Here is a 20,522-nt window from a genome sequence, read left to right as displayed (position 1 = left end):
TCTGGCATCATCTTTTTTAAATTATTTTTAAATTTTTAAAAATTTTTATTTTTAAGAAAGAGGCAGACAGAGCACAAGCAGGGGAGGAGCAGAGAGAGAGGGAGACAAAGAATCTGAAGCAGGCTCCAGGCTCTGAGCTGTCAGCACAGAGCCTGACGTGGGGCTCAAACCCCTGAACCGTGAGATCACAACTTGAGTGGGAATCGGATGCTCAACCAACTGCACCACCCGGGTGCCCCAGGCCTGGCATCATTTTAAGATAGAAAGTTTCTTGAAGTATATTGTTGGGCTTTGCTTGTTGTTGAACATTACGAACATACTGTCTCTGGATTCATCTGCACCATCAGACATAGTCATCACCGAATGTGAGGGGAGTGTTATTGACAAGTTTTACCGTCACAGGTAACACATCTGTCCCTCTTCATACCTGAGGAAAGAGCCACTCCAAGTGACTGGAATAACTTAGAAATGACTGAGATTAGGCGTGTCTGTCTAAACGATTCTACAAATAAAGTCCCAAGTAGCTTTTGGTCCTAAGTAATCTTGGGAGTTCTTAGGAAAGGCTAAACCAACTGCTTTCATTTTGCCACTGTGTTTATTCTGCACTCCTTTTCCCAACGGCATCAATCCCTTGCTGAGAAAATGTGATAATTCCAGAAACTTCCACAGCCCGAGTTCTGAGAAGACTACTCCATCCCGCACTCTAAGGCCAGTCAGCTCCTGTCTTTCTTCTGATCTTATAAGGCAGGCGCCTGCAGAAAGCAGGGCTAAGCTCCTCTCAGCCACCATCCGTGAGCTCCCTGACGGCTGAAACCCAACAGAAGGGGCTGCCTGCTGTGAGTCAGCCTGTCCATCAGGGCAAGAAGTCTCCCCTGGATAAGCTGCGGCTGTGTTTAGAACCCTTCCCAGAGGAACACAGTAAGGGGACAGTAGAGAAACAATGGTTCAGGGTTCAGAAGCCTGGTTTTAAGTCATGACAAGTTCTGTTACTGGATGCATCTGCCTCTCCCTGAATCATACCCCAAAGTTTCTTCTTCCCACAGGTAGGAATTTCAGCCACAGATGACTGGACTCAAGAGTGTCCAACCCCTGGGCTCTACGTTCCTCCATTACAACAATTACTCAGTCCAGAATGGAGTTCGTGAGCTCATCCTGCCACCTGGAGTCAATGTGGCACCGGGTACCATGGAGAGATGGGAGACCCAGAATTCCCTGTCCTTGAATGCCCCTGGTCTAGAGAGGCCAGAAACACACTTTAAGGTTATTAACAAGTCTGTGTAACAAGTGCCAAGTGATTTGATGGGCACTGTGCTCCTACACAGCTACTGAGGACAAGCAGAGTAATAGGATGAGATGTAGCAGGTTCCCAAGCACATCAGCGGGTTTGGGGAAGGCGAGGACCAGACGGAAAGCAATCTGGAGTCTCCCAGAGTGGAGAGGGCACAGCTCGCCTGGGCCATGGCACGTCCCTCTGTGCCATTGGCCTGCCCCTGTCACTCCAGACTTTGACAACCATCCATGTTGATGGGGCCAGGCAGGACCACCACAGGCATGTTCCCGTCCCCTACAGCAGTCAGTGCAGTGTCACTGCTGACGACAAACTTTCCTGAGAACACTAAGAAATCAAGGGCACCACCCACAATGAAGGACCAGGGCAGTGAATGGGCAGAATGGATCCCCGGCTCTAGTGTTTCTCAAAGTGTGGTCCCTGGACCAGCAGCTTCAGTACCCCCAGGGAAGCTTGTTAGAAATGCAGATTCTCGGGGCTCCTGGGTGGCTCCGTGGGTTAAGCATCCCACCCTTGATTTCAGCTCTGGTCACGATCTCACGGTTCATGAGTTCGAGCCCCATGTTGGGCTCTGTGCTAACAATGTGGAGCCTGCTTGGGATTCTCTCTCCCTCTCTCTCTGCCCCTCCCCCTGTCTGCTCCCCTCTCTCAAAATAAATAAACATTTAAAAAAAAAAAAAAGAAAAGAAACGCAAACTCTCAGACTGAATGAAAATCTGTGGGGGTGGGGCAAGGAATCGGAGTGTGTGCACCCGATTCCTCCAGGGGATGCGCGGGTGCACGCAGGTGTGCTCCAGGTTAGGAGGCTCTGGCTTCCACTCATCTCCCTCGACTCCTTCTTGCTCGGGGTGCAGATGCCTGTGAGCCAACAAGGAAACAAGCCGCCACGGCCACGGGCGCCCTGCTTCCTGGGGCATCACGGCCTCCGGGAGCGGAAGGGCCCCAGGCAGAAGCCAAGCCTGGGACATTCTCTCAGGAGACCACCCTTCCACCAGCACCCCTTTGGTCTGGTCGCCTTAGGCCTCACATCCAGCCATCACATCTGTCCTGCTGACACTGACCTGCACCTCTCCTCTGTGCTGTCACACAGTCCTGAGGCCACTGTGTGTCAGAAGCCTTGAGGAGGAGCCTCAGGAGGGAGGGGGTGGGCCAAATGGGGCAAGGGGGGGGGGCAGGCTTCCAGCCATGGGCTGAGTAAGGCATGGGAATAAAAGGCACAGCATAGGGAATACAGTCAATGGTACCGTAATAGCTGGTACGGGGACAGACGGTGGCTACATCTGTGGTCGGCAAAGCAGAATATAGAGATGGGGAATCACTAGGTTGTACTCCTGAAACTAACGTAATCCTGTAGGTCAAGTATACTCAAATAATAAAACGATTCACACACACACACACACACACACACACAGGGGAGCTGCAGTTGGGGGCTAGAATGAAATCAGCATTGGCATAGGTGCACTGGGACTGACGGCCACTGCTGCTTTCAAGATCCCCTCTCTCTCCTCACCATCCTCCGAGTCTCTGCAGTTAAGTGCACGCTTGGCCAATCGGTCCTGGCTGGTCCCTGACGCCATTGGTTCACGCTAGAAACCACAGATGGAGGAGGTAGGGGAGTCGGCAGCAGGGACAGCCAGTCTCAAGGATGCGTGGCTGCGTGAGTCAAAGCAGAGTCTGCTCGGCACCCGAGAAAGTCCCGTAACCACGAATGGCATCTCGGCACCTGTCCCCGTGCGCCACTGGCCTCCCGTAGTTATGCTCTCCTCTGGACCGCCGCAACGGTCCCGCCGGGGGTCTTTACCTTTGGTCTCCCCGCTCCACACTGAAACCTCCTGCGCCTGTGTCGGGGCGGGTCACCCACCCCCGGAACCTGTCCACGCCATGGTCCGGCGCGCTGCAGCCAGCTCCCTCCACCTCACCTGCAGACCGCGTGTGCAACACTTCCCAGCGTCAAGTGCAATGATGTCAAGCTGGTGGCTTGAAACTGGCCAAGACAGGAGTTTCACATCAGAGAAGTGGGCTAATGCTACAAATCCAAGCTTCTCTCTCCTGGCACTAAAAAATCTGCTTTATCAACCAATCACTGAGTGGGTCTCAAACATTCCCACACACTGGAGTCATCTAAGGGTCTTCAGAAAGTACTGATGCCCGGCTCCCACCCCCAGACGTTGTGATTGAATTGGGCTAGCAATGCAACCTGGGTATCAGGAGTTTTGTAAGCTACCCGGGCGAGTCTAAAGTGCAGCCTCGTCAGAGCACCCTTCCTTCAGCAGCTCCTGGAGTAAAACGTAAGCTCCTTAGCGTAACGTGCAGAGCCCATCTTGATCTGGCCCTCGCCTGCCTTTCCAGTCTGACCTCTGGTCGTGGCCCCCCCTGCCTTGGGCTGCAGGCAGCAAGCCATGCTGCTCCCTGGACACACCGTGACCCCCAGGCTGCAGCGCCCGCACGTGTAGACAGCTCTGCAAAGCTGCCTTCCTTGTCTGATCCCTCCCGAGTCGGCTCAGACACCCACCCCCTCAGCTTGGGAGTGGGGGGCTGGCTCTCCCCGGAGAGGCCCCAGGGATCCTGGCCTTCCTCTCTCATGGGCTCTACTCACACAACACCATCATGACCCGTCCCCTTCGGGCTATGATGTGAAGCGCCCCCACGTACCCACAGACGCTCAGTGAGCCTGGTCACTGGGTCTCATGTCTTGATAGAGAGGTACGTGCACACTGTCCCCACCTCACAGGCCTCATGGAGACGGGGGAAGCTCTCACACCACTCTCTGGGTGCAAAGAGCCACAGTCTCCCAATGCAACTTGTGTTCTCTTCTCCTGGATATTATTTTTTATGTTAACAATACCAACAGCTACCACTTACGTGCTCTCCGGGTTCTGGACACTGCACTGAAGTCTACTGTGTGCTATGATAGCTCCATAACCCCAGGAGGTCGATTGTTAACCCCGCTTCCAGAAGAGTAAACCAAGGTTTAGCAAAAATAGGAACTTCTCAGGGCTTTCTTTTTTGAGATAAGAACTTTTTTCCTGAGATAAAAACTTGTTGAAAGTATACGGTCCCTAAGAAGGGGAGCCAGAATTTGAATGGCAACCAGGTCCCATAACTGGTAAAGTTTATGCTTGGAATCACATGAGAAGCTACCTTGCGATCTTGTTTCTTTCGGTGATGGTTGCTGGTAAGGAGCCGCATACAATCACATGAGACCCGGGGGCCGCGGTGCACGTGCAACTCTATCCTGGGTTCGGTTCCTTTTCATTACGAGTATCTTTCCCTCACCCCAACCTCTCCATTGTTTTTGAAACTGTTGTGATGGCAATGGAGTACTTCGTGGCAATGAGAAAGAATGAAACATGGCCCTTTGTAGCAACGTGGATGGAACTGGAGGGTGTTATGCTAAGTGAAATAAGCCATACAGACAAAGACAGATACCGTGTTTTCACTCTTATGGGGATCCTGAGAAACTTAACAGAAACCCATGGGGGAGGGGAAGAAAAAAAAAGAGGTTAGAATGGGAGAGAGCCAAAGCATAAGAGACTCTTAAAAACTGAGAACAAACTGAGGGTTGATGGGGGGTGGGAGGGAGGGGGGGTGGGTAATGGGTATTGAGGAGGGCACCTTTTGGGATGAGCACTGGGTGTTGTATGGAAACCAATTTGACAATAAATTTCATATATTGAAAAAAAAAGAAAGAAAGAAAGAAACTGTTGTGATGGCTTATAGAGATCCTTTTTGGGACCAAAAACGAAAAAAAGAAGTACAACCACACAAATGAGCACACACGGTGCCATGTTCCAGAAGCCTAGTAAATGGGTCTAACAGGGAGGAAGTGAATGCAGGCAAGGTGGGAAGGACAAAGGGGACGAATCTACTGTACATCCTCCTCCGGCTGGTGATGTCATACGAAGCTTCAAAACAGAGACCTAACTCACCTTTGCGAGACATTTCTGCACACATGTTACAGGGGAGGAAGATTCTAAAGTGACACTTGGCGGGGGGCGGGGGGAGGTGGTGGGGGGAGATGCCTGGGTGGTTCAGTCAGTTAAATGTCTGACTCTGGATTTTGGCTCGGGTCATGATCTCTCAGTTTGTGAGTTTGAGCCCTTGCATCGGGCTCTGTGCTGACAGTGCAGAGCCTGCTTAGGATTTTCTCTCTCTGCCCTCCCCTCCTCACTTTCTCTCTCTCTCTAAAAATAAATAAATAAACTTTAAAAAAATTCTTAAAGTGACATGGGGAGCAAAATCTTCAATGGACTAAGAGTATATTACAAATATACTCTCAGGGGTGCCTGGGTGACTCAGTCGGTTAGGTGTTCGACTTTGGCTCAGGTCAGGATCTCGCAGTTCATGGGTTCAAGTCCCATGTCCGGCTCTGTGCTGACAGCTCAGAGCCTGGAGCCTGCTTCAGATTCTGTGTCTCCCCTGCTCACGTTCTGTCTCTCCCTCTCTCAAAAAATAAACAAACATTTTTAAAAATTAAAAAAAAAATTTTTTTTAAAGTTTAAAAAATATACTCTCTATCTAACCATACCAAGAGAGCCATTAGCTTCAAGGGTAAAATTTCAGTGTGGTGATTTATAAACTGTAAACCTATTTACATGGTAAAGATGAGATTGTTAAAGGTACACGGTTGCCAGAAATGGCACCAGATCCAGGAGTTTACAAGGAAGGCACCGTGGCCGTGAAACCATGCAGACTCATCACTCTGAGTCTTCTCTGCCTGCCCCCACCCTATGCCCTAAACCCGGCAGGGCTCATTGGTTCCCGGGGACGGCCCCGTGAGGGTGCTACCCGCCAATTTAAGACACGAACCATTCACCCAAAAATCTTTGCATCTTTCAAGTCACCTAAGAAGGGGGTGGGGGGTTCCAAATGGAGAAAAACAACCAGAATCAATCTTCAGGCTTAGCTATTGAGAGTTCAGGGAGGGGCACTGCAGAGCATCACTGAAAGCTGCCCCCTGGTCCCCTGTGAAGATGATCTAATCTCTCTTTGATGGTGGACGGGATTTAGAGGATAAACACGGGTGCCAGACCCAAAGGTTAGCAAAATCCTTAATAAGATTAATGGACACTAAAGCCTTTTGAAACCTATTCTGTAGAAACCACGGAGGCTCTGGAGAAGCACAAGTGTTATGAGTCTAAAAGGGGGTATCATTGCCAAAAAGCGGGCCAGCCAAGCCCCACGGACACTGCCCGTGTCAGATGGAGGGACAGCTGCTTCATGGCAGGGTCAGGCTGCATCTGGGGCCTCCAGTGGGTCAGGCCGGGGACCAAAGTTAGGGGACTGACAAACCAGTGTTGCTTTGCTTTGGGAAGAGGGAGACCAGAACATGGAGAGTCCGAAAAACGGGATGGAAGATCCCAAAGAGCCGGAATGCCTCAGACAAGACACAAGGGACTCCTCCTCGAAGGTCTGGGGCAGCAGACTCACTCTGGGGTGTCCCCTGCAACGCCCTGCAGACAGACACAGAGCGTGCAAGGCAAGGAGGAACTCAGCATCTCAGAGATCTTGGAATAAGGACCCACGACTGGGTGCGAGGAAGAAGGGGATGAATTTCAAAGGCTCCTTCCCAAATCCCAAGACTACCATGATTGCCCCCAATTTCTGGATTTCTTAAAATCTTCACAGGAAACACAACATGGTCTCCTGCTTCCTTTTTACCCATCATTTGACATTTGCTAAATACAGAGTTCCAGGAGTTTCAGAAGGAAAACTCTGAATCTAAAGAAAGTCAAGTTTCAAAAACCCTTTTGGAATGTTCTGGAACAGGCAAATCTATAGAGATAGAAAGTAGACTAGCAGTTGCCTAGGCCTGGGGGAGAGCTAGGAGGGTGGTGGGGGTCGAGGTGACGGCCAGTAGGCACAGGGCTTTTGGTGGGGATAAGTCCTCTAAAATTAGGCCATGATGATAGTTATATGACTGTGTAAATGCACTAAGAACCATTGAATTGTACACTTCAAAATTTTTTTAAAGAGAAAGAGACAGAGCGCGAGTGGGGGAAGTGCAGAGAGAGACACACAGAATCCAAAGCAGGCTCCAGGCTCTGAGCTGTCAGCACAGAGCCCGACACGAGGCTCGAACTCATAGACCACGAGATCATGACCTGAGCTGAAGTCGGGTGCTCAACCGACTGAGCCACCCAGGCGCCCCTGAATTGTACACTTTAAATGGGTGATGTTTATGGCATGTAAACTGTATCACAATAAAGCCATTAAAAAAAAACTCTTTTGGGATGAACTATTCTCCATGTGACAATCATCCTCACGTGTGCCTCTCTATGCCACCACTCAATGCCACCAGCCATCCCCATACGTCTTCGCTGTTCCTTTCGGATAGAAAGACTGATGCTGAAAAAGCTTCCCCCTCCCCAGAGGTCACACCCCACATGACACTCATCCCTCCACCTCACTGCACAATGACAGCCATGTGGACAAAGTGCCTTCTGCTGACATGGGGTCAAGTCAAGGTCCGGGAGAGACCCAGCTGTGTCAAACACCCCCAAGAACCTGGCAGATGGCCCTGAGCGTTTTCAGGCACCACTGACGACCCAACCGCCATCACACAGAGCCCTCGGTAAGAGGAGCCGAAGCCACACCTGGGCAGAGAGGTCTTCTGAGCACAGACGATCACTCAGGCCAGGGAGAAAGATCTGGGGTCGATGGTGAGGAGCCTCAGGTCCACTTGGTCCATGACCCTCCTGGGAAGGAACTCACTGGATGAGGCAGTGCAGAGTTCCATTGACGACAAACGTGTTCTTGGAACGTGGCAACACCACACCCTGCACTCTTCCCAGGAGACAGAATGCCAGATACCCCTGGCACTGACCCCAGCCCTGTTTTAGACCACAAGGTGTATTTTTAGAAATCATGGGAATGTTCCGTGCAATTCTCACGTGGCCCCACAACGAGCATCTCCAAACATCAGACCTGCTGCATGGCCACTAGGGCCCGAAAACCTTTTAAAGCCCTGTATGACGGTCACAGCTCTCAAAAACCATCTTTGGCCAAGTTCTCAATACACTCAACCTGGGGACTAACAAAGTAATTCTACTCAATTACGTTATACGGCTCGCTTATCAGCAAAGACCTTCCTTCCCACTTCACCTGCATCAACAGCAAGCTTAGGATCAGAAAATTACATACAACGTATACGTTTCTGTATATAAACACGACGCACACATGCGTGTACAGGTGCACACAGGTATTCACACTTTGGTAGCTCAGTTCAATCCAATTGGGCTGAGGAACAAGCCTCAAAACCGCGCTGTGAAGGAAACTCGGTGAAAAGAAACAAACCACAGCTGTTCGGAAGAGAAGGGCAGGTGAACAATAATACTTACTTTTTTTATTTTCCTTTAAGGTGGACTTACTCTTTTCATTACCTACCTGAAGCCCCGGCTGCTCCCAAAACAGCGGAACGGAGCCCCTGATCTGGACAAAAGACGACACTCCATCATCCATGTAAATCGTCTGCACCGCAAGGAAACATAAAGGAAAAGTATTCCTCAATGAAACTGAATGTCCTGGGGCCGGGTAACGGGATCCGGCCGCCTGAGACCCGACACCGGCCAGAATGAAGGGCAGACAGCGGACTTCTGCGCCCTCTGCTCCTCTGGCCAGCGTGGCCTTGCTGTTCCCTGACCCGCAGGCCGGCCCCGTGTGCTCACGGGCGTGCTGGCAGCCGACCAGCCTCAGAGGAGCCTGGAGCGGGCCTGGGGCCTCCGGGGGAGGGCTGCAGCCAACCGGGAATAAACACAGCCTTTCCCAGCTCCCTGGAAAGCCCAGCAAGGCCTCCCCACACCCCATTTCAGCAATAGAAGCAAAAGTACTCCGGAATTTAACTGAGACCTTCCTTAGAGCCTTCTATTTTCACCTTGTCACCTAGCCAAGTAGCAGCGGGCAACTGGAAAAGGATGGATGAAATGAACAAGCTACAGCCAAAAGACCTAGGTGACCACACTTGTCAGCCCTGCACATGACAAGGCAGGCTTGAACTTGTAGGTGCTCCTGGCCCTGTGCCACCGTGTTCCTCAACCCGACACTAACTCCACATACACTGCACGGAAGCAAAGGATACTTACACGCCAAAGAACAGACCGCCTCCTCTCCCCCCACACACACGGTTACTGCAGAATGTACCAACTCCTCATGTGCCCACGGGCCCCCTCAAACCATAGTGCTGGGTAGTTTTAAAGGGACAAAAAGTGCAGGTCCGAGCATCACGAGGGGACACTGTGGCAGTTATCAGATGCACTGCCCTTTATCTGAGTAATTCTACCCTGGCCTGGCAGGGCCAGCCTGGCCAACCCTGCCGATCCTTTCCATTTCTTACCAGGCTGCTCCCTTACAGGGTAGCTTTCCATGCTTCTAGATCACGCTCAGATCACACATGCATTAGTAATTCTGCAGCGCAGGACCTGAACATCAGACCTGCAGGTCCCCAGACAACAGGAATGATGAGCCTGGCAGCCACAGAGCTGAGCGAAACTCCTCTCCCCTAATTTCCAAAGGGAAAAGCACTGGTTGAGAACTTCTCTGTTTCCACATACTGACTACCAGCAAATTTGCTAGCCCTTACTATTTTACTAAAAATAAACCAAAAAACAAAAAAAGAAAGAAAAAGGAGAAAGTAGCAGATTGCTTAAACTACCGTAGGCATCACTGGCTACCCTGAGATTAAGAGCATATGGGTCTAGGGGCGCCTGGGTGGCTCAGTCAGTTAAGCATCTGACTTCGGCTCAGGTCATGTTCTCATAGCAACATGAGTTCGAGCCCCGTGTTGGACTCTGTGTTGACAGCTCAGAGCCTGGAGCCTGCTCTGGATTTTGTGTCTCCTTCTTTTCTGCCCCTCCCCCAATTACTCTCCCTCTCTCTCCTTCAAAAATAAACATTTTAAAAATATATTTAAAAAAATTAAAAATAAAAGAGCACATGGGTCCGGGGGCACCCGGATGACTCAGTCGGTTGAGTGTCCCCCACTCTTGATTTTGGCTCAGATCATAATCTCACAGTTTGACCCCACGTCAGGCTCTGCGTTGACAGCTCGGAACCTGCCTTGGGATTCTCTGTCTTCCTCTCTCTGTGCCCCTCCCGTTTGTGCGCTTGCTCATGCTCTCTCAAAAATAAACATTTTCAAAAACCTTAAAAAAATAAAAATAAGGAAAGAACATACGGATCCAGAATGCTGAGAAAGAAACCAATTTAGCCAACATTTCTCTATAAAGATAGCCCTCAGCAGTGCCAGGACATGATTTAAGCTATGGAACTATGACCCTTCACTCGAACACATGCTAATGCAGCTATTTCCAGCATTAGACCACGCTCCTCTTGAGCTAGAACTTGCACAGGCAGAACCAGCTTCAGAAAACACCCGCCGAGAGTCCCCACACCCTAGACCCCACTCCTGGGAGAGGAAGGAAAGATGCCTCTGGATTTCTCCACTGCTCCCTCCCACACGAAGACTTTCTAGTTCTGTGTCCTGTTCATCATCAGGGCCACCTTCTTTGTTCCCAAGGTAGTAAGACAAACCTGACCATCAAACACCAGCAGTGGATTTGTGGTGCTTTCCTTTTCTGAGCTAAAGAACATAGGTTTTAATACTAGTGGCAGACTGATGCCTCAACTCACAGAGGGCATCTGGATCCCAGGGGAAGGAGAGGAGGGTGGAGTGTGAACGTGGGTCAGCACGTGGGCTCTGGGACAGCACCTTCCACCTGCCAGCTTCCATGTGCCCTGCAGGGTGACCCTGGGCATGTTAACCACGTTGGGCCTCGATTTCCCTCTCTCAAGGGAGTTACTGCCATCTGGTCCCAGGGAGGAGTAAATGAGTATCAAGGGAACGGGATCCCAGTGCTGGGCAGTGGCTCATGGCTCTTCAGGCCAGGGAAGCACTGCCCAGGAGTGTGGACGAGGCCCCTGCAGACGACTGACCAGGGCAGGGTCAGAGCACTGGGGGAGCAGGGCTTAGGCTGTGGGGACAGGGAGTGTAGGGTCAGACAAGGGGTGGGAGGGAGACCACAGGGCATTTCAGGAAGGAGGGAGTCCACCATGGCTAAGTGGTGGTGAGGCCAGGCCTGGGACCCCCCTGGTCTTGTCTTGGCAACTCTGAGAAGCCCCTTTCACAGAGTGGTGGGAGCAGAAAGCCAGCGACCGTGAAGAGAAAGGGATAATGCAGGAAGACTCACAACCCAGCAGATACACTTTTGTCTTCTGTTTGCTGAACTTGTACCTCCAGGTGAGGCATTTACAAGCCAATTCTTTCCAAGTCTGCTGCATTCTTGGGAGGACACGCAGTCATCCTGCCCTCCCTGGATTAATCAGTGGCCTTATCTTCAATAGCCAAATATTTTTCATCTTTTTCACTTTTGATAGACCAAAGGGACTTTTTTGGTTTTGTCTTTCTGCATGGTGAGTCACAGCTGCAGAGCAATCCCACCAGGTATGACTCACGGCAGAGCTGAAAGGACTCCAGGTTTCTTCCCAGGGAGACTGAGATGTGGTCCACACCTGCACACACGCATGTACACACACCACACACACAAATGCACACACACGAAACACCCCCCACGAACACGCACTCACACCACACACAAATGCACACACATGAAATACTCCCCCCACAAACACGCACTCACATACCACACACAAATGTACACACACACACAACCCCCCACACACACACACCCCAACATGCACACACATACAGCCTGCCTTGGAGAAGAAAGCTTGTTCCTTCCTCTTAGGAAAAATGTTAAAGCAAGGCAGAGTGGGTGCACTGAAAGCACCCCTCTCTTCTGGCTCCCTGAGTGTTTAATTCAGGGGAGACCCTGCCTCACAGGACCAGCCTGCTCTGTCCTGCCATTTGCAAAGGAGCACAGCGTGGCAATTCATGAGCCGCCTTCATGCATTTACTGAAGGACTTCCACTCCCAGGTGGCCACAAGCTTGGGTCTGAAGAGTCGCACTTCTGTAGCAGGGTCCTCAGCCAGACGTGACCTACGGGCAGCCACCGAGGGTGGGGGTGGGGGCAAGCAGTCCCAGCTGGGGCTCCTTCCCGCTGTGGCTCCATGCCAATCTCCTCCAAGATGCTGCCTACCACTCTCTGGTGACGAACCCACATTTCAAGGCCCGCCATTTCTTCAAACGTCAGGTCACAAAGCAGGCGACACCATGCTACTTGGAAGAATGGCCCCCACTCTGCCTACTGCATCAGTCTGATTCCAAGCCCGCAGGATGCGATCAGTGCACAATCTGCCGTCACCAGGAGCAAAGCCACCAAGACTGCAGGGAGGTACACTCTGCCCCGGGACACCATGCGGACCCAGACCTCACGGTCTCTGGCCCGCAAATGTGGGGGAGCAGAGCATGCAGGGCCCCCGTCAGATCCCCGCAGCCCTGGATGGGCCAACTTCAACGGGGTTACAGGCTTCCCAGACGCTTACTGTGCATCACATGTCACGTGCATCTCCCCAAGCTGAGCCAAGTGGATGCCGCAGGCTGAGCTCCCTCCCCAGGAGGATGCTCAGAAGTGCCTTCACCAGCGGGAGGTAGGGGAGGGGAGGAAGGCAGCACTGTGCTTGGCAGGAACACTGGTTAAGTACATTATTTCACTGAGGAAAAGATTTTTATGTTATAAAAAAAACAATTTAGATCAACCCTAAGTACTTCTATTGCTACAGAGTGCCGCAAACAAAACCATTCCCTGATGGCAGGGACAGAGAGCAAGGGGCTCTCTCGTGCCAGTGGGAGCAACACGAGTCTCTTGAGTCTCTTGCTTCCCGGGAGCACCTGCCTTCCTTCAGCCACGCTCATCCTGCCTCTGAGAACATTTCAGAAAAGGGGACGATGCACCTACAGCAGACGCTGCCTGGAGCTGGCTTCGGGGAGCGGCTGGTGACCACGCCCCCTGGGGGGCTATGCTGGGTCCCCAGGGTATCATCAGGGTGTCCCTCAGCAGGATGCTTTCCTGGGGGAAGCACACGCTTTCACCACTCTCCTCAGTTTCATCTGTGTCCTCTTCTCCCCCGGTGGCTTCCCTACCCGGTGCTTTGTGTATGTCTCCCCAACCTCACTTGTCTGTTGGCTTTCCCTTCTCCCTGCAGGCAGGACCCTGCAGCTGAGTGCCAGCCGAGGGAGGCACTCCCAGGAGGCTGAAGGCACCTGTCCTGTTCCTGCTGCGTCCCTGCCTGGGCAGGCTCACCATCAACATCAGCTGAGGGGCTCAGGGTTGGCTCCCGTGTTGCCGATGAGGACACATCTGGAATCACCTCTGGGCACTGAGTCCTCCCCGCCGCCACCCGCACCGTGGTGTTCACACTGTCTGGGGCTCTCTGAAGGCACGAATCATCCTGGGCGCCTACTTCCCACAGCGGAGAGCCTGTGGTCTGTCGGGAGTAGCCCCACAGAGAACAGCTTTGGGTGCGAGGCCAGCACAACCCCTTTGCCCTGTTACATGTCTGGTAAAAGTGACATCACCGTGGGGCCAAGTAGCTACATGTTGGTCCCGGATGGGGGCCGCATTCCCAGCTGCCTGCCATCTCTGGATGAAATAACCAGAGCAAAGGCCCCAGCCCCAACCAGTCTATAGAAAAATGAGAAAAGCAGACACTACTGAGATTTTTTTCATAAAGCTAAATGTGCTGCGTTTAGAGCACAATTCTTTAACATTGAATTATGTCTTTGTTATGGGTTGAATTGTGTCCCCCAAATAGACATGTTGGAGTCCTAATCCCAGCACCTTGGAATGTGACCTTATTTGAAGGCAGTCATTGCAGATGCGGTTAGTAAAGATAGGGCACACTAGATAGGGTGGGTCCCCTCGTTACAGGGCAAAGGGACATTCCGGAAGAGGACAGCACGTGGAGGTGAGGCAGAGACGGAGGGCTGCGACCACGGGGCCCTCCTCTAGAGGGAAGAGACAGGAAGGATCCTCCTCTAGAACTTTCAGAGGGAGCACAGTCTTGCCAGCCCCTGGATTTTGGGCCTTTGGGCTCCAGAACCGTGAGACAATCAATTCTAGTTTCCTTAAGCCCCCTGATTGTGGCACTTTCTTACAGCAGCCTGAGGAAACGCCTACCACTGACTTACATTTTCAGTGTTAACGTGCCTAATCTTTCAGGAACGATGGTGAAAGGGAGGACAGCTGCTTTTCTGATGAGTAAGATACAACAGAGGAGACCCGAGACCCCGATTTGTTTTTTTTAAATGAGTTTCTTTGGCCATAAATTTTGACTTTTTTTTTTTTAAGTTTATTTATTTACTTAGAGACAGGCAGTGGCCTGCCCCCAGTTCCCGGCACTGCACCCAGCCCATAGCGGGAGATAAACAATAAAGATTTGTTGAACGAACTGCATGATTCAAAGGCTCATAACCCAAGGATAAAAATTGGGATGGAAATGCAGGTAACGGGAATGCAGGTGGGGCATGTGAACAAAAGGAAGTAGTTTTCATCGTGTACACACGAGCGAGAAAAAAGAAACTGGCCTTCGTTTAGGGCCCGTGTTTTCTCTGACATTTTTAACCAGATGTTACTTATGGCCTCATCTGCATCCAGGAGAGCAGGCAGAGTGAACAGAAGTCATAGGCAAGAAACTGCCCTTGGCGCTCATCGTTAGCTCCCGTTCCAAAGTCCTCCCACTCAGCACCTGACTCTAGGAGGACCTCCTCCCCTGAAGCCCAAGCCGACGGCTGCTGACACACAGAAAGCAGGTGCTCCCTGTTGGGATGAGCACTGGGTGTTGTATGGAAACCAATTTGACAATAAATTTCATGAAGGGGAAGGGGACGGGGAAGGGGAAGGGGAAGGGGAAGGGGAAGGGGAAGGGGAAGGGGAAGGGAAGGAAAGAAAGAAAACAGGTGCTCAAATCCGTGAATGACCCGGGGTAAAGTCCTGGTAGGAAACACCTCTCCCAGCTGCAGGAAGGAGGGGTTGCAGAGACACATCCCCACTAAATAAACACAGGCTGTTTGCAGCTTGACAGCCACAGCCACACTGCACCTGTGCCTTTCGTGGGGGCTGACCTTACTTACAATTTATTCTACCTGTTAGTCCACCAAGTGGCATTATCCTACAGATCTGCCACCCAGAGAGGGGGGGAAAAAACCAGTGTGAGACAGTATCTCTGGGAATGAGAACAGAATTTAGGGGCAAAAAAATCAATGAGAGACTAAGCAGATGGTTATATTCAAGGAAGCTGAAAGCAAATGCCGCTTAACGCTCAGATTTCACAACTCCCAGGTGCTAAGACGTGCTCCGGTTGATTTAGAATGAAAACCTGTTTGTTCCCTCATCCTCGCCGTATTGATCTACTTTTTGCCTTAAGATCCTGTTGGATCATCCACCACCTGCCCTCTTAAACAGCCTGCCACCCTTTATGACCACGGCAAAAACGCCCGCTTCCTTTTAGCTGCAAGTACCTCGGGTGAGCAGAAGCGGATCAAGAAAGCCGCCCCCGGCAAACCGGAGGCCACACTTGCAGGCAGAGCCCCTGTGACTCACTCTGTTCTCCAGAGGAAGGAGCCACGATCCCCAGAAACGACCTCCAAACATGCCTGGCCCTCTTCTGTCCCAAATGGAAACGCACGTGCGCGGCTGCGTCCCCGCCGCACCACTGGGCGCCACTGACCTGCTCTGTCTCCACGAAGTTGGATACGTGGCCGTCGTCGTTCACGCCGCGGGTGTGGAAGCGAGCGCCGGCGCGCTCGCAGCTGATGCGGGAAATGAGGCAGGCCTTGGCCTGCTTGTGTGAGGCGTAGACGGTACGGATGGACACCACCCCGCAGATGACCTTCAGCAGCCAGTCACAGCAGCTCACCTGGTGCTGCCTCAGGGGCACGTGCAGCAGCTGGTTCCTGCAAAGCGGAGCCCACAGAGCCTCGGGTCAGCACACACGCTCCCGGAAACACTGCGCCCAAAGCAAGTGGGGCGGGGCCCCCGCAGGATGGGGTGCAGGTGCCGCCATGAACTTGGCGCTCCGGGCGCGTGGCCCGGAGGTTCACATGCTTCCGAGACCCCCACCCCCGCAAGCAGCGGGCCGCGGAGCCACACAGCAACAGCAGCAGCAGCAGCAGCAGCGGGGACGGCCTGGAGCTGCTGCGGAAGTCCGCATCGGCGAACGGAAGCCGAGCCAGGAGTGCGAGCCAACCATCACCTTCCAGGGACTGTCAGAGAAGCCTCCCTTTAGATCCCTGGCCTCTGCACTTTTAAATCAGAAGTCCCATCAGTCAAAAAAATTAATCATAGGTTTTGCCCTTAAATAATAAATGATAAAAATAATCATTAAATACATGTATGCTGGCTTAAATTACATACGTAACACATGAGGTCTATCCTGTCCCAACGAGAGCACTAGGAAGCAATCCAAAATAAAAAAAGGAGACAAAAATAAAACAAGGAAAGTTCCAGCCCTCCTCCCTACACCCGTGGATTGTTCTGGGCCTCTGGGGACCCCTGGTGTCCGTGATAAGGAGGGGGATAAAAGCCAACATTTACCAAGGGCACTGAGCACCATTCTAAGTGCTTTGGGATGGATTGGCTCACTTCATCCTCCATAGGCCCTATGTGAAAGCTATTACCATTCAGCCCATCTTACAGATAGAGAAACTGAGGCACGGAGAAGTGAAGGACTTGCCCAAGGTCACAGAACCAGCAAGCAGCAGCGAGCAGCTGGGAGCCTGCCCTCTTCACTGCTCTGCCAGGCCCAGGCCTATCTCCTCTCCCAGTGAAGGCCCCACGCGTACAGCCACACCCCTGCTGGCCACAGCCTTCTGCTCTGTCTCAGCTTCCCCACACCCACTCGACCTTACTCCGCTCAAGCGGCCTCTCTGAGAAATGAGGCCTCGGAGGGGTGCCAGGACCCCCGACCCCGCCGGCTGAGCTCCATTCCAGGTGCTCAGGGCACAGAGCAGCACCTTCAGATGCCTCTCAGACCCTCCCAGGGAGGCAGGAGCCTTCACAGAAGACTCTCTCCCATGGGGTAGTAAGCAAATCTAGATCACAATGCCCTATCTGTTTAAAAAAGGCAGCACTGTTCCTGCCCTAGAGCCTTCCTCAAAGAGAGCAGCCTTCTCTCATTTCTTCCAAAGCGTGTTGTGCTCCTCCTTGTCTCTGGTGGCTCCTCCCAGCAGCAGGGACTCCCCAGGTCTCAGGCCAGGCTCCCCCACTGTGAGCACAAACACTTGCACCTGGGCGCTGAGACACGGACCCCCCCCCCCCCCCCCAGGGAGTGGCCACATGGGTCCCCTTCTGAGCTCTCGCTGCCACAGTGCTGGTCTGCCTGAAAGATGACGATCACCGAGACCTCCTTTACAAAATACATTTTCCTCTGAATCACTCTCTAAAATTCAGACGATGAACCCGCTTTAGTAGCAAATTAAATCTGCATATGGTATCAAGGCAAAGCCTCCAGAACATTCCAGTCTTCTGGCCCCACAGCTATGGCAGCCGTCAGTCACCAGAGGTCAGGCAAAGGAGGCTTTTGCCAAATAGTCAACTCTGAATCCCTGTTTGTAGTCACACTGGCCTGGTGCTCTGTAGGAGGACGGCTCCTTTCCTCGGAGGGAGAGACCCAGATCTGTGAAGGAAAAGTGCTTTGAGTTTCCTCCCAGGCTTCCATTGTTCTGGGAGGCAGTTATCAGTGGGGTCAATTACCAGCCAGGAAAAACCACTTCACGCTGCCCAACGTGTTCCCTCGTTCACCAGCCACGTTCAGCGTTGACCCCATCTGACTCTAGATGTGGGTCCAGACCTGGAACACAGCACCCCAAATGGTGGGTTTAGGCAGTCAAGCCCGTGACCACTCAGTCAAGGCTGACTCAGTTGTGGTCAGTTCCGTGGGCGCCGCCCAAACACCACGCCCTGGAGGGTGGCGCGGCCCGGCAGCCCGGCGCCCTCCACAGCCGCCGCCCCCTCTCAACTCAAGATGGAGTCTGGCGTCCACGTGGGGCGTCCTCCCTTCCCAAGTCCCTCTTGGCCTCCGCTTCGTGGATCTCCACTCTCACTGCTTTCTGTGGGCCTCAAGTCTCCAGCCACAGAGCTGGCGGAAGGAGGCCTGACGGGGGCAGTCACAAAGGTGCCGGGGCCACCCCGTTTCCCCGGCATCCCCTATGGTCCTTCGATGTTGCCAAGCACGTTACAGCCTGTGACACCTCGCTCCGCTCCTTGCCTGGAAGTCTTCGTTGAGAGTGGCTCCGAGGCCTTAGTACAAATACTTCTCGTAATCCACAGCCCTTGTATCCCTGAGCTCAGCTGACCTCAGGGGCACGTGCACCAGCTGGTGCCTGCAAAATGGAATTAGTGATTCACAGAAGCACCGTCTCCTGGACCTGTCACTCAGAGACTGGTCCTCGAACCGCAGCGCAGGAGCCACATCATCATCTTGCTAGAGACGCTGAGCCTTGGGCCCCAGCTCAGACCCGCTGAATCAGAATCTGCCTTTTAACAAGAAGAGCAGGAGATTCACAGATGTTTTAGCGTTTGAGCACCTTACTGCCCCCGCAAACTCAACAAAACCAGAAGGCCCAAGAGGATCTGAGGGTAGAGAATGCTGGGGCCCACGGAAGGAGATGGTGAAGCCCCCTCCTCCAGAGACAAGTCGGGCCTGGGTGAGGGTCTGAAGCACCAAGGGAAAATGTTTATCCAGTGATCCTTACGACTTTCTGTGTTCGGGCAAAGGGAGAGAGGCAGATACAAAAAAAAAGGATGTGAATAAGCCTCACCGACCCTGTCTTAGGGCTGGAAAATGGGCCGAGCTCCAAAAGGCCAGGACTGGGATTCTAAGAACAACCCAGTGTATAAAGTACATTGGAGCAATTTCTACAGCAGGATTTTCATCACGTTGGCTTCTGACTCACTTCCCACACGTCTCCTGGTCCATCTGAGAGGTACGGCATCATTGACAACCTAGGCCTGGCACCAGTCTATGTAAATCACTGTGCCCCCCTCCCCCAGACCTGCCAAGGTCAGGATCCCCAAGGCCCAGAAAGGGCCATAGATAATTTACATACTTATACAGTCATCCACACCTAGCTAGGTCCGTGAAAGAGCACCCAGATGACCCTAAACATACAGAAATCCAGGCACCTTTGTCTGGGCTTCAGGACATGTCTTATCACATGAATGCACATCACCTTGGCAGGCGGACTCAGTTTCCCCATTGTTGGAACTGGTCTGGCTTGGTGATTAACAGTATGGGATCTGGAGCCAGAATGCCTGGCTTGTTCAAGCCTCAGTCTCCTTATCTATAAAATGGGAATAACAGACAGACCCCCCCCCCCCCCCCTCATAAGTTACTATGAGGATTCTGAGTTACTGCCCACCAGGAGAGAACTTAAACAGCCTGGAATGTGAGCACCTTATAAGCATCGGTGGTAAATGTGTGTGTGCCAGAGGGTAACCAGGATCACTGAGAGGACTGCAGGAGCACTGACCACAGCCTGGCACTTAGGAAGCACAGGATGGATGTGGGCTCTTATGGTCTTGACTTACAGAGAGTTTCTTTCCTAAATCTACATTAGACCACTTTGAACACCTTCCCTGACCCCGGGCGGGGAGGGGGGAGGGATGAGGGTGTTAGCGTTCTTCTCACTGCGCTGAGACTGGGCTCGCAGAGGTACCCCAGGATCCTGGGGACGATGTAAAGCAGAGAACAAGGACACAGGTTTCAATCAGAGCCCACCATCCATGTGTCCCGGGGGGGAAGGGGGGGGCAGAAGACGACCCAGGGCCCTCACCAAAAGAAGGAGCTCCCCCACTCGTAGCTGTCATGGTCCTGCTTCTGTGCCCGGACGGTGAGGTCAAAGCTAGACCCATCATTGGGCCAGGAGAAGTAGAAGAACCCCGAGTTGAGGATTTTCCTCAAGGCTGTGAGGCGGTCCTCCTCCTTGGCCTCCTCCTGGAGAGGGTAAAAGTCGGTGGCAGTGATTTTGTAGATTTCAGCCTCTGGAATTCTGCCCACGGACGTGCAGCCTGTCACCAAAACCAGGAAGCTCAGGGAAGCACCACCTGGAAGGGAAACAGACAAGAAGGCTCAGGACCACAGTCAGCAGGCAGAGGAGCAGCTCACGGCCCACGTTTCCGCTGGAACCACATGACCGCATCAGGAATCTCCATCACCTGAGCCTGAAGCCTGGTGCCTGATGCTCGGAGGCTGGCCCCCGACCAGCAGCAGCACCACCACCTGGAAGCCTGCTGGAAATGTGAATTCTCAGGCCCTCCAGACAGCCGGGCGAGGGGACAG

The 20,522-nt window shown here is 52.6% G+C and overlaps 1 protein-coding gene across 4 annotated transcripts in view; it reads right to left on the bottom strand.

Moving 5' to 3' along the window:
- SYNJ2 (synaptojanin 2) overlaps nt 1–20,522 on the bottom strand; it is a 106,565-nt gene that overhangs the window by 49,750 nt on the left and 36,293 nt on the right. For all 4 annotated transcript variants that reach the window (XM_078447514.2, XM_060617002.3, XM_060616999.3 and 1 more), the window contains exons 3-5: nt 20,017–20,287; nt 15,912–16,137; nt 8,675–8,758 (exon numbers count right to left, since the gene is read on the bottom strand). In XM_078447514.2, coding sequence (XP_078303640.2) covers nt 8,675–8,758; nt 15,912–16,137; nt 20,017–20,287 — 581 coding nt within the window. The remainder of the gene's footprint in view (nt 1–8,674; nt 8,759–15,911; nt 16,138–20,016; nt 20,288–20,522) is intronic.

Source organism: Panthera onca, chromosome B2 (assembly GCF_046562875.1).
Source record: "Panthera onca isolate mPanOnc1 chromosome B2, mPanOnc1 haplotype 2, whole genome shotgun sequence".
In the NCBI taxonomy this organism is placed as follows: Eukaryota; Metazoa; Chordata; class Mammalia; order Carnivora; family Felidae; genus Panthera; species Panthera onca.
Note: the sequence above shows the minus strand (reverse complement) of the source record. Positions and strands in the feature narration are given on the sequence as shown.